This window comes from Ochotona curzoniae, unplaced genomic scaffold (assembly GCF_017591425.1).
Source record: "Ochotona curzoniae isolate NIBS_2020 unplaced genomic scaffold, NIBS_Ocur_1.0 scaffold_2453, whole genome shotgun sequence".
In the NCBI taxonomy this organism is placed as follows: Eukaryota; Metazoa; Chordata; class Mammalia; order Lagomorpha; family Ochotonidae; genus Ochotona; species Ochotona curzoniae.
The window spans coordinates 9,869,394-9,882,889 of record NW_024467094.1 but is presented as its reverse complement, the minus strand read 5'-3'; the positions used below and the strand labels follow the sequence as shown (position 1 = coordinate 9,882,889).

Genomic DNA, 13,496 nt, shown 5'->3' with positions numbered 1-13,496 from the left:
TTTGAAAAGCAGATTTCTGGAGAAGGAGAGACAGAGAGCTGAATCCATCTGAAGCCAGGACCCAGGAGCTTCCTCTGGATCTTCCACGAGGGTGCAAGGGTCCAAGAAATTGGGTCATCTCTTGCTACTTTCCCAAGTCATAAGCACAGAGCTGGATGGGAAGTAGAGCAGCCTGGACTAGAACTGGTGTTCATACGGGATGCCAGTGTCCCAGGCAGAGGATTAGCCTGTTGAGTCACTGTTTTTAACTAATATAACTGACAAATGGAAAGCATTACCATTCCCAGGGCGTTTTAGCAACTGAGTTGTTACAACAGCCCAGTCAGTTCCAATGACGTCTTGTGAGAAGGACTAACAGCACTGCACACCTGACTGAACTTTCTGTACCACAGCCATCTTGGATAAGGCACTACAACTTCAGCTAAGAAAGTGGAAAATGTTGGGAGAAAAATTCTCTTCGCAAAACCACTTTTACAATGCTCAATCCCCACAGTCTTCCCATCCTGACATCCTACGACACAGCAAGGCCTCCAGGAGCAGGGTCTCCGGTTTGCACAGCACTGTCCCCTTACTAGTTTTACAGACAAGTGCTGTGAGATTGAAAATACCATTCCTCCTATACTTTTCGCTGCCAAATGACACTTCACCATGAGACCCATACTTATTTCATCTGAGAAATGGCAAGATATTTCATTTTTACTAATTCTGGGATCCCTATAGTGCCAGTGGCCATTTTTAAAAAAGATTTATTTATTTTTGTTAGAAAGGCAGATTTTCAAAGAGGAGGAGAGACAGACAGAAAGGGTCTATTTCCCACATAACCACAATTGCTAGAGCTCAGTTGACCCAAAACCAGGAGCCAGGAGCTTCACCCAGGAATCCCATGTGTGCAGGGTCCCAGGGACTTGGGTCATCCTCTACTGCTTCTCCAGGCCACAAGTAGGGAGCTGGATGGGAAGTGGAGCAACTGGAATACAAACCAGTGCCCAAAGTGGATGTCAGTGGTTGCAAACAGATGTTGTTGAGTCACTGCACTGGCCCAGTGCCCGGTGCCATTTGTATAACCTATAGAGTAACTGACATGATCTACAGAGCTGAAAAACATACAACCTTATTTAAACATTTGTAGTCTCCATTCATATAGTCTCTTTGAAAAAAAGCAAGAAAAACTTCCATCTGTAAGGGAATTTCTGCTGGTATTATATACTTTTAATTTTAGATACAAAAAGAATAAGGATACACAAAAATTTAATTTTTTTAAAATTTTGGTCTCCAGGCTAAATTCACCTGGAATGGTTTTGCACTTTTTTTTTTTAAAGATTTATTTATTTTTTATTGCAAAGTCAGATATACAAAGAGGAGGAGAGACAGAGAGGAAGATCTTTTGTCCAAAGATTCACTCCCCAAGTGACCGAAGCGGCCAGTGCTATGTCAATCCAAAGTCAGGAGCCAGGAACTTCCTCCAGGTCTCCCACATGGGTGCAGGGTCCCAAGGCTTTGGGCCATCCCCGACTGCTTTCCCAGGCCACAAGCAAGGAGCTGGATGGGAAGTGGAGCTGCCGGGATTAGAACTGGCGTCCACATGGGATCCCAGCGCGTTCCAGGCAAGAACTTCAGTTGCTAGGCCACTGCGCCAGGCCCCAAAATTTGATTTTTAAAGAACAAATTCAAGCATATATTTAGGCATCTCACAACTGCTGCCTAGTTTCATATATCAATCTCATGTACATGAGAAAGACATAAAAAAATGATGGTGAAAGGATAAACAAAAGGTGAACAATATTTCCAGACACGATACACTGAACATGGTAACAAAAAAACTTCCTTTCAAAGCAGCCCCAGCCTCCCAAAGTGCCGAAATGCCTACATTCTCAAAGTGGGTAGCACCCATTTCTCGCGTGTGTCCAGGACCTGTGACTCCCTGGCTCAGACATGTCATCTCTCTTGTGGACGGCAGTGGGCGCTCTGAGGCCACGCCTGAGTCCCTTCCAAGGCAGCTCTTCAGAGAGCCAGGACAGGCAGCCACAGTACTAACTCAGCAGCTGGCAGTCCTGATAGTTACAAAGACTACACAACCAACATTTTAATTAAAGAATCCATTACACAGATTAAAATGATCTAAACAACTGCAACCCCAGGGCACTTTTATTAAAGCTCTTTAATTTGTAAGGAACTTAAAAAAAACTTACACCACACTTAACCTAATGAAAAAAAAATTTTTCATTTCCCACTCAGATGGCTCAAAGACACTAAAATAAGAGCTGTAAGGCCTTGATGATAAAGTTTCTTTTACTAATAATCTAGTATGTTCTATATAAACACATCTATAGTTTTTTTTAATTGGACTTAGACACGAAAACATACTTAGGTTCACCTCAATTATGGTTGCGAATAATGCGTCTCTTGATTGCTGTGAGGTATGGCATGCCACCCCTGGGGAAACATGGTGAAAACAGAGCGAGCGGCCCTAGGTACCAAAGTCCCTGTTTCCCAGAGGAAAACACAGGAACAGGTAGGTCCTTCTTGGGTTTTTTTAGACTTATTTTTATTGGAAAGTCAGATATGTAGAGAGGAGGAAAGACAGCGAGAGAGGAAGATCTTCCATCCGATGACTCACTCCCCAAGTGACTGCAACGGCCAGTGCTGTGCCAATCTAGAGCCAGGAGCCAGGAACTTCCTCCAGGTCTCCCACACGGGTACAGGGTCCTAAAGCTTTAGGCCATCCTCGACTGCTTTCCCAGGCCACAAGCAGGGAGCTGGATGGGAAGTGGAGCTGCCAAGATTAGAACCAGCGCCCATATAGGATCCCGGTGCATTCAAGGCGAGCACTTTAGCTGCTAGGCCACCGTGCCGGGTCTGGGGTAAGCACCTCTTAATGGCTGAAATCATTCCTTCACATGCCCAGAAGAAAAGTCATTTCTTCAGGTACCTGAGAATACAATATATCACCACAGACATAAAAAGACACTTTACACAACTTGGTTAAGCTGAACAACGAAGAATCCTGTCTCCAACTGATATGCAAGGGCATTTTAGGGGTTGGCATGTAGTGTAAAAGGCTAAATTCCTGCCTGTGATGTCAGCGTCCTGTATAAGCACAGGTTTGAGTCCAAGCAGCTCCACTTCTGACCCAATTCCTTGCTAAAGCACCTGGGAAAGCAATGGAAGATGGCTCAAGTGCTTGGGCCCCTGCTACTTGCATAGCAGACTCAGATGAAGCTCTTATTGGGACATGCGGCCACTTGAGGAATAAACTAGCAAATGGAAGATCTCTCTCTGCCTCTTCTCTGCAGTTCTTTCAAATAAATAAATCTTTCCTAAAAGGGGGAAGGGGGTCCGATGGCATTTTAACACCTGTATTCTGCTGATCTAGAAAATGTACATAAGAAAACAGAAAAATCCAGCATGAAAAAACACACACTGGGGGGAGAGGAGGCACAAGGATTGTGGCCCAGCACGTCAAGCTACTGCCTGTGACACTGGCACCCCATATGAGTGCTCTCTTGAGTCCTGGCTGCTCCACTTCTAATCCATCTACCTGCTAGTGCTCCTGGGACAGGAGCGGAACACAGCAGATGTCCTTAGAATGGCACACACACTGAGAGACCCCGAAGCAGCTTCTAGCCCTGGGCTTTAGACTGGCCCAGCCCGAGCCATTCTGGCCATTTGAGACATAAGCAAACAGACTGAAGATCTGTCTCTCTGTAATTTTGTCATTATGCTTTTCAGTGGGATAAATAAATGAATGCATGAATCTTTTAAAGAACACCTGGCAAAAATTATTTGCAGTAGTAACAGTGGTTGTTTTCCCAGAGCTGGGCATAATTATACTGAGCCCAGCACCGTCTGAGCTGCTTGCGGCTATCTGCTGTAACTTGCCTCTCCCTAAGGAGCTGGAGCTGAAAGCGATTCGCCAGCTTCATGAGCTCAGTAAGGAACACATCATCTTCTCGGAACTCCAGCTCATCCGTATAGATCCAGCGGAGCATTGTCATGGTCACCTCTGGGTTAGCATCTGGCAAGGAATCAGAAAAACCAAAAGGCACTGGATGACACACTTGTGTTTTTTTTCAAGACCTCTAAAATCTGAAGCTAGTAAGTTACAGTACACTCAACTCAAACATTAGTCTGGGCGGTAGCTGATGCCCGAAAAATGTTAGTTGTCCATGAGCGCTGGGGACAGGAAATGAACCCAGCGAAGAAATCAGTTAAACTGGGAAACGTTTTTGAAAGATTTTGGACAAATAAGACACGTAACCAATGGAAAATGGACAACAGATACAGTTAACTGACAAAGATGAATAAAGCTGGTTAATAATCCTGATGAATAATCAAATAAAAATTTAAACTAGAGTATATCTTTTTGTCTCTCAGATTAGCAAAGATTTTTATAAGTACACAATTTTTCACATAGAAATCACACATGGAAAATTACTGTCTGAAGAAAACAACATTGCAAATACACACATGTACCTGTGGCTTAGTAAAGTATTTCACAAGAAAAAGGCAGAACCAAACTCTTAACCATCTGACATGGAAAACGGACTAAAATATAACAAATGTGAAAGAAATGCAAGAATTTAAAACATATACATCGACATTCAGCATAAACAGATAGGTTACATAGCACATGAAGAAACAAGAGTAGATTAAAAACATGTACTCAGTCAGGGGTTTAGCCTCCTAGTTAAGATGCTGGTCAGAATGTCCAAGTTCCAAGTCAGGGGAGCCGAGTTCGATCCCTGACTCAGGATTACTTGATGCCCGCCTCTTGCTGATGCTAGACAGGCCCTAGAAGACTCATTTCTTACAAGGCAAACTGTGGTCTATCCCTGGCCTCAACCTTTGGGACCGAGTCACGCTAACATTCATACCCTTTCTCTTCCCAGTTGATGAGTCAGTATGCTCATAATCTCATGCTTTTTACTTCTTAGTAAGGTATACTGACAAAGATTATATACTTAAGTGTATAATGTGGTATTGGTATATATGTATATACACATATCTACATGAATTACAAGAATGTTAATCAGATTAACACCTCCATTAACTCACATACTTACAACTCAGGATGTACTTCCAAAAATTCATGGAAAATGCAGCATATTTTGGTACCAAAAAATCTTGAAATCAACCGAATATCTTTACACTTAAGAAAAAAATGAAAAGCAAATTTTTATTTTTTTTAATCTTTATAGCTTGAAATATTTCAGCCTCAAGAGCAGGCATCTAGCTCAGCAGTTAAGAGGCTGTTTGGTGGGCTGGGCCGGTGCTGCAACCTAGTGGCTAAAGTCCTCACCTTACAATGCACATGCTGTGATCCCATATGGGTGCTGGTTTGTGTTCCTGCCGCCCTTTTCCCATCCAGCTCCCTGCTTGTGGCCTGGAAAAACAGTGGGGGATGTCCCAAAGCCTTGGGACCCTGCACCCACGTGGGAGACCTGGAAGAAGCCCTGGCTGTTGGCTTCAGATAAGCCCAACTCAGGCCATTGCGGCCACTTGGGGAGTGAATCATCAGACAGAAGATCTTCCTCTGTCTCTCCTTCTTGCTGTACATCTGCCTTTCCAATAAAAATAAATAAATCTTAAAAAAAAAAAAAGAGAGAGAGACTGTTAGGCATATTCACATGCTATACCACGGGACCTGGGTTGGAGTCTCAGCTCTGCTTCTAACCTCAGCTTCCTTGCTAAAGTACCCTGGGAAGCATCAAGTAATAGTTCAAGTTCTTGGTGCCTGTCACTGTGTGGGAAACCTGGATGGAGTTCTGGCTCCTTGCTTTGGCCCAGTCCTGTCTGTTGCAGGTGTCTGGAGAGTAAACCAGTGCAACATTCATCTGTCTGTCTTTCAAATAAATATATATTTTACATTTTCAGGTTTAGAAAAAAGTTGCAGGTCACTGCCATATAGTCTTTATTCATCTTCCCCTAACATTAGTAATCTTACATAATTATAAAATTATGAAAAATGGGCAATTAACTAATATATACAATACTATTAACTGCTAGTTACAGACCTTCTTTTGCCAGTTTTACCAATAATGTCCTTTTTATGGTCCAGAATCCAACTGAGGATTCCATACTGCAATCTGTTGTCCCACACTTTAGTTTCCTCCAATTGGTAACGTCTAAGTGTCACAATCTTACTGGTGGGGGTTTTGTGGCATGTTCCTCAATCTGGTTTCATGTCTTCCTGGGATCAGACTGAAGCCATGCATGTAGGGCAAGAGCCCAACACAAGTGACCATGTCTTTGTCAAGGTATCACATCAGGTGCAAAAGTTACTTTTGGAACAAAATATTAAGTTAACATAATACACAAATGCTTTTTAAATACCAGGCACATAACACCTGTTAAGTTGCATGAACAAATGCTAAAATCCTTGTCAACAACAAAACTGTTTGACGTGAATTTTAAAAAATATCAACACATAAGAACTCCACAAAAAGATCATGAGGTCTGGAGTCAGTCTTATCAAGGTGTAAGTTCTGTGCACGTGAGAGTGTAACGTTGTTCTATGCTGCACCCCTGGCATCTTGAACAAAGCCTGACATTCAACCTGGGCTACATGAATGGAACAATTCTAAAGAAACAGATCACCGGCAAATTCACAAAATGATTTTACCAAATGCGCTAATGTGCAAAGAGTTCGACCTCTGAAACAGCTTGTACGCTATTTATACTCTTGTTTACCAGAGCCTATTTCCAGTGTCCTGCTAGTTGCTGGCCTGTGTGTGTGAGGTGTCAGTGCTTCTGCATATTACACAGAGAATTCCCAGGAAATTTCCACTGCTGCCACCCAGATTCAGGCATTGACAGCCACACTGTGGCAGTAAGTAGGACTGCTGGGCAAAATATATACACATGCTGGGCAAATACACGTAGATGCTACCACATCTTAGACCTCTCTCTTGTGACACATTTCAAAGATAAATTTTACCTGACAGCAACAAAAGATGTCCTAGGCTCTACTATCAATGACCTAAGTTGGTGCCCGATCTAGCATAATCCCAAAGCCACTGCTTTAAAGTGGATCATTCCTAAAAGTAAACCTTATCCTTACTGCAGGATCAGAAGAGGCTTTTACGGATGGACACTGTGGCACGGTGGGTTAAAGTCACCACTTATGATGCCTGGGCATCTTACACAGGCCTGGGTTCTTATGCCATCTGCTTAACTTCTGATCCAGCTCCCTGCTAATGGCATGGGAAAGCAACAAGATATGGCACCAGTGCTTGGACCTCTGCACCCACCAGAACCCTGGTGAAGTTCTAGGTTCCCAAATTTGGCCTGGCTCGGCCCTGGCTGTTGCAGCCTTTTGGAGAGGGAACCAGCAGATGGAAGGTCTTTTTCTCTCTGTCTTTCCCTCTCTCTGAACTCTGCCTTTAAAATAAATAATCTTAAAAAAAAAAAAAGATGCTCATGAGAGTACAGCAATATTTAAAGGCACTCACATTTTTTCCTAAATTTTAAAAAAAGAAAAAGCCTTTTTAAAGGGAAGTGATCCGGTGACCAGAAAGCACTGAGTTAAAGCTATTCCTGTTACGGACGAACTAAAACTGGGCCAATACAAAACAAAAACTCTAACTCAATGTTCAAATTAGGCCTTTTATGCCTTAATCATTTTTTTTTGTCTGCTATGGGAGACACTCATTTTTCCCATATCTAATTCATTTTCATGTCAGTTAGTAATCTGTAATTGCCAAAAACAAAACAAAACAAAAAACAAAACTACGATGAATACCAAGTCTGTCTGAATTACCTATGCCAATATCCCAGAAAAAAGATAATAAAGCACAAAAGTTAAGTCTACTTCCAGATCAATGTGTAACCACCCGCTATTCACAATGCCACTGGCCCCGTGACAGAGCACTGGCCCCTGGAGCCCCCCAGCCCCATCAACCCCTTCCAATAATATTGACAACAAAAAATGTCTGCTAACTTGTAACCCTTTAAAAACAAGGCTGAATGCATTCTATATTTTTATTATCTCCCAGTCTTGGAAAATAACCTGTTGCTATCACCAGGAGACTATCCTAAATTTTGCGAATACCTCATGACCTAACAGGCTTTAACAGTAATGCATAACTTTGTTTTAAACAAGGGCAGAGAAACACAGTTTCACAAAATTGTACTTTAGGGCACGGCGCAGTAGCCTAGCGGCTAAAGTCCTTGCCTTGAACACACCAGGATCCCATATGGGCAGCCCTGTTTGTGGCCTGGGAAAGCAGTCAGGGACTGCTGAAACCCCTGGGACTCTACACCCACTATGTGGGAGACCCACAAGAGGCTCCTGGCTTCAGATTGGCTCAGCTCCAGCCATTACGGCCACTTGGGGAGTGAGTCATCGGACAGAAGATCTTCCTTTCTGTCTCTCCTCCTCTCTGTATATCTGACTTTGCAATAAAAATAAATCTTTTTAAAAAAATTGCACTTTACAAAAACAAATGCCATGCTCTGAGAAGCCAAGCATATGGACTGGAGTCCATATAATTAGACCTCAAATTAACCTCAGAAATTATTATCCAGAAATGTTTACTCTCAGTGGAGAAGCCTCAGACATCTGTCCTCTTGGTTCATGCACTAACTGCCAACTTCTGTACCATATGGCTTAGCGGTCAACCATGCTGCCGCCTTCATTATCAACTCAATCAGCTCTTCTAGTACTTAATATGCAGTCATGTTCCTATACTTAAATCCCCAGTCTGAAATGATTCACCAATAACCTGCTTCCTTCAACAGAACAGGTGCTCTGTACAATAAGGACCATGCCATGACCATCTGTGTTCTCCACACGAGACCCAGAAAACAGTCCCCTATGAACATGTGAGCAAAGATGCAATTCAGCAGATTCCTCACGTGGTCAACTCCTCTGCAAATACTTCATTTTTTTTTAAATTATTATATGTATTTTCTTTAATTCTTGAAATTTATCATACAATTCTGTATAGTCTGGGATTCCCCCCCACCCATATTCCACCCCCCAAATACCTCAAATCTTATCATATCTGAATTTCTTCTCAATAACTACCATAAATCTTCGGATGAGTAACAGTAGCACTAAAACTTTGCATTTTGCTTTTTTTCTAACAGCAGTTAAGCACTAGGAGAAAATTTAATTTTTTAGAGTGAATTTTAGAAAAGTTATTTTATTAGAAACGCAGAGCAACACATAAGAACAGTGAGAAGCAACAGAGAAAGGCATTATTTGACTGCATTGACTAGTTTACTCTCCAAATGGCTGAAACAGCCAGATCTCGGCCAGGCTGAAGCCAGGTGCCAGGAATTTGATCCAAGCCTTCCACGTGGATGGGAGAAGTCCAAGTACTTAAGGCCATCTTAGAATATCTTTCCAAAGCATATTAGCAGGAAGCTGGATTGAATGGAGCAACTGGGACTCAAATTAGCACTCCGATACGGGATATTAGTGTTGCAAGTAGCAGCTTAACCTGCCTGTACCACAGTACCAGACAACAAGCAACTTTAAAATTAATTTTGATGAGGTTTTATTTTTAAACATTAGTTACCTATTTTTGAGAAGGAGAGTGATAGGGACACACATATAGATACAGACAGCTCCTATCCCGATTCATTTCTCAAATGCCTGCAACGGTTAAGGTAGGGCCAGGCCAAAGGCAGGAACCAGGAATTTAACCTAGCTATCCCATGAGGACACCAAGAACCCAATAATCCCAGCTATCACCTGTTGCTTCCAAGGAAGCTGGTATCAGGAACAGAAGCAGGACTTGAATCCAAGAACTATGATATGAGATGCGGATGTCCTAAATAGGGTCTTAAGCACTGGGCCAAAAGTCTACCACAAAAGCGGTATTTTTGAGTTCATCTACCACCATATTTACCCCAAATGTATATAATATCATGTAGCATGAGATAAATAAAAAACCAGCACAATGACTCAACTGGCTAACTCTGAATCTTGCACTGCCAACATCACATATGGACAATGGTTCAAATCCCAGCTGCTCCAATTGCCATCCGGCTCTTTACATATGCCCTGGGAAAACAGTAGAGGATGCTTAAAATGTTAGGACCCTGCACAAACCCTATGTGAGAGAACCAGAAAAAGCTCCTGGTTCCTGGTTTCAGTTCAGATTAGCTCCGGCCATTATAGCCATTTTGGAGTGAACCAGTAAATAGAAGACCTTTCTCTCTTTCCTTCTTCCTGTAAATCTGTCTTTTCAATAAAATAAATACAAAATCTTGAATAAATACAAATATTAAATAACCCAATGTAAACGGTAGTAAAAATCTTAAAATTTGATTATGTGCATTAAGGACATATTCGTGTAACAAAACATGACATACATAAATTGGCAATGGCAGTGAGACAAATCAACCTATCCACCTTCTCACACAGATACACACACACCCATTCAAATTCTTAACGCGGACAGTAATTTGTAATGTTAAAAAAAACATACTATTAATTCTTCAGAGTAACTGTGAATTCTGAGTTCAGGACGCACAGGTCAGGAAAAGTATTCTGACAGTATTATTAGTTAGTACGTAGTTGACAGAACTTCTTAAAGGGATTTTTTTCTGCATATCCTTATTTATAATCTACTACTGAAATGAGCTTTGGGAAGATACTTTGTAAGACCATCTGATACTGATAGACCTACGATTTGGAAAGGTAGGTACTAAGCAGGCGCACACACGCCACCTATAATCTGCTTAGCTACTTAGTCATTCATTGTTAAATATCTCATAATCTCCAAATGAGCTGAAAAGAAACATAATTCCCTGTCATTACACCCCAGATACTGTACAAGCATACAATAACTTTCTGCTGGCCATCTGTGTCCCTGGTGTGTCAATCAGAGGTTTACCTGACAGGTCCAGCTCCTCAGTGGAAGACAAGTTGGTCAGACTCCAGCTGTCACTGCGGGCTGCCAGGACAAACTTGTGGGCACTGATGTGTCTGTCCCCAACCTTGATCTTTAGGTCACTGATGAAGAAAACATCCACAAACATGAAAAGAAAAATGTACAGCTAGAATCCATAGCTGATAAATATATAGTATTGATCCAACATGTGTCTGCACAAGAAAATAAATTATAACTGAACCCTTTCTATACACCAGCAATGAAGTCTGATGGGGTGTGTTCATAGCATGTTGCAAGAAATGTTTTCTATTTATTATGTCTAGCTTTAATCCACCTGAGATGCTCTGCTTTCAAATAAATCCCCAAATGGAATTTGTAAATTCACAAACTAAGTGGGACTGCTAAAATTCATGTATGAAGCAGAAGATGTGTTTTTGGGGCAGCATAGTAGCTAAGTGGCTAAAGTTCTCGCCTTGAATATACCGGGATCCCATCTGGCGCTGGTTCTACTCCCAGTGGCCTTGATTCCCATCCAGCTCCCTGTTTGAGGCCTGGGAAAACAATCTAGGATGGCCCAAAGCCTGGGAACCCTGCACCTGTGCGAGAAACCCAAAAGTGGCTCCTTGCTTCAGACTGGCCCAGCCCCAGCCATTGTGGCCGCTTGGAGTGAGTCATCGAACAGAAGATCTTCCTCTCTGTCTCTTCTTTCTGTATATCTGACTTCCCAATAAAAATCTTTAAAAAAAAAATGTGATTTATGCAGAATAAACTAAGATAAGCAACCAGGGAGAGAAAAATGGAAAGCTTCAAGACTGATGACAGCGCCGAGCGTACAACGCTGTTATGCTCCAGGCTCGTGGCCAAGACAAGTTTAAACAGAAGAAACTAGGAACAACAAGCTACAACAAAGCAGTCAATAACCTGAAACCTAACACCCGCACTAGTGTTCTCACCAGAAATACTCAGACTTTACACTGGTCATTTTTTACTCAACTATATTCAGGGAAATTGTATGGAGAGACAAATTTTTTTCAAAACATGTTTCCGCATTTGTAATGGATCATTATATGAAAAGAACTTTCCAAACAGATACTTGTGTTCAACTATGAAATATCAAATGTTAAGGGTAGAAGGTATCTGGCTAGCTAACAAGTGAACAGCTAGACAACACACTGGGCAGACACAAGAGCCAAATGACTATGCTGACAGCAATGCAGTCATCAATTATCATCATCCTATTTGAACTTGAATTTTTTTTTGTATTTTTATATTTTCACTTAAAACTACTTATAGGGTGGCCCAGTACAGTAGCCTAGCAGCTAAAGTCTTTGCCTTGAACATGCCAGGATCCCACATGGGTGCAAGTTCTAATCCTGGTAGTTCTGCTTCCCATCCAACTCCCTGCTTGTGATCTGGGAAAGCAGTCGAAAATGGCCCAAAAACTTGGAACCCTACACCTGTGTGGGAGACCCAGAAGAAGCTCCTGGATCCTGGCTTCTGGCTTTGGACTGGCTCAGCTCCAGCCGTTGCAGCCAATTGGGGAGTGAACCATCAGAGATCTTTGTCTCTCCTCTCTGTGTATCTGATTTTCCAATAAATAGATCCATGAGTTAAAAAATAAATTCTTTTTCTTTTTATTTGAAAATCAAATTTACAGCGAGAAGGAGAGACAGAGAAAGATCTTCCATCCTCTAGTTCACTCCCTAAGTAACCTGAATGACCAAAGCTGAGCTGATCCAGAGCCAGGAGCCAGAAGCTTCTTCCAGGTCTCTCACATGAGTGCAGGATCCCAAGGCTTTGGGCTGTCCTCGACTGCTTTCCCAGGCCACAAGCAGGGAGTTGGATGGGAAATGGAACAGCTAGGATATGAACCAGTGCCCATATGGAATCAAAGAGCATGTAACACAAAGACTTTAGCCACTAGGCTACCATGCCGAGCCCAAAAAAATCTTTAAAAACTAAATAAATAAAATGTCACTTTCTCTTAAAAAATTAATTTTATTTGAAACACAGATTTACAGAGACAGAGAGATCAACCATCTGCTAGTTTACTCCCCAAAGTGGCCACGATGGCCAGAGCTGGGCATATCCAAATTTGAAGGCCAGGAGCATCCTCCGGGTCTCACTTGTGGGTGTGGTTTTCCAAGGACTTGCGCCATCCTCTACTGCTTTCTCAGGCCATAAGCAGAGAGCTGGGAATGCCAGCCATGCAGGGTGGAAGAGCAGCCTGTTGCAACACTGTGCTTACCCCACACTCCCTCTGCTTAATAACACTACGTTTCCCTGTTAAATCCCATTCAGCCTTTAACAACTCCCTCAAAACCAACAGAAACGAATAATGAAGCATTTACCACATGCTGTGAACTGTTCTATGTGTTTATTCATACATTCCTCACAACCACCATAGGGCAAGGAGTAAGCTGATTTTACAGATTAGGAACCTGAGCCATGACATGGAGCTTGAGGTCACATGGACAGAAGTAGACAGCTGAGCTTCTATCATAATTTTGTAGCCCTGGAGGCCCAAGTCAGCCATCATGCAATACCTAATGCCCACCAGTTATCAGACTCCAGCGACTATCCCACCCAAGAGAAAGATATCTTGCCCCTTGCAATTCCTAACTATGTAAGCTAACTTTGGTCTGCACTAGC

General features: G+C 42.2%; 1 protein-coding gene across 4 annotated transcripts in view; it reads right to left on the bottom strand.

Annotated features, from left to right (window-relative positions):
* The window catches only part of ANKFY1 (ankyrin repeat and FYVE domain containing 1), a 71,049-nt gene that overhangs the window by 38,196 nt on the left and 19,357 nt on the right, over window positions 1-13,496 (bottom strand). For 3 of the 4 annotated variants that reach the window (XM_041001570.1, XM_041001571.1, XM_041001569.1), the window contains exons 3-4: window positions 10,848-10,966; window positions 3,880-4,015 (exon numbers count right to left, since the gene is read on the bottom strand). In XM_041001570.1, the coding sequence (XP_040857504.1) occupies window positions 3,880-4,015; window positions 10,848-10,966 (255 nt within the window). Of the gene's footprint in view, window positions 1-3,879; window positions 4,016-10,847; window positions 10,967-13,496 lie in introns of those variants that run through there. The other variant, XM_041001572.1, reaches the window with a different exon arrangement.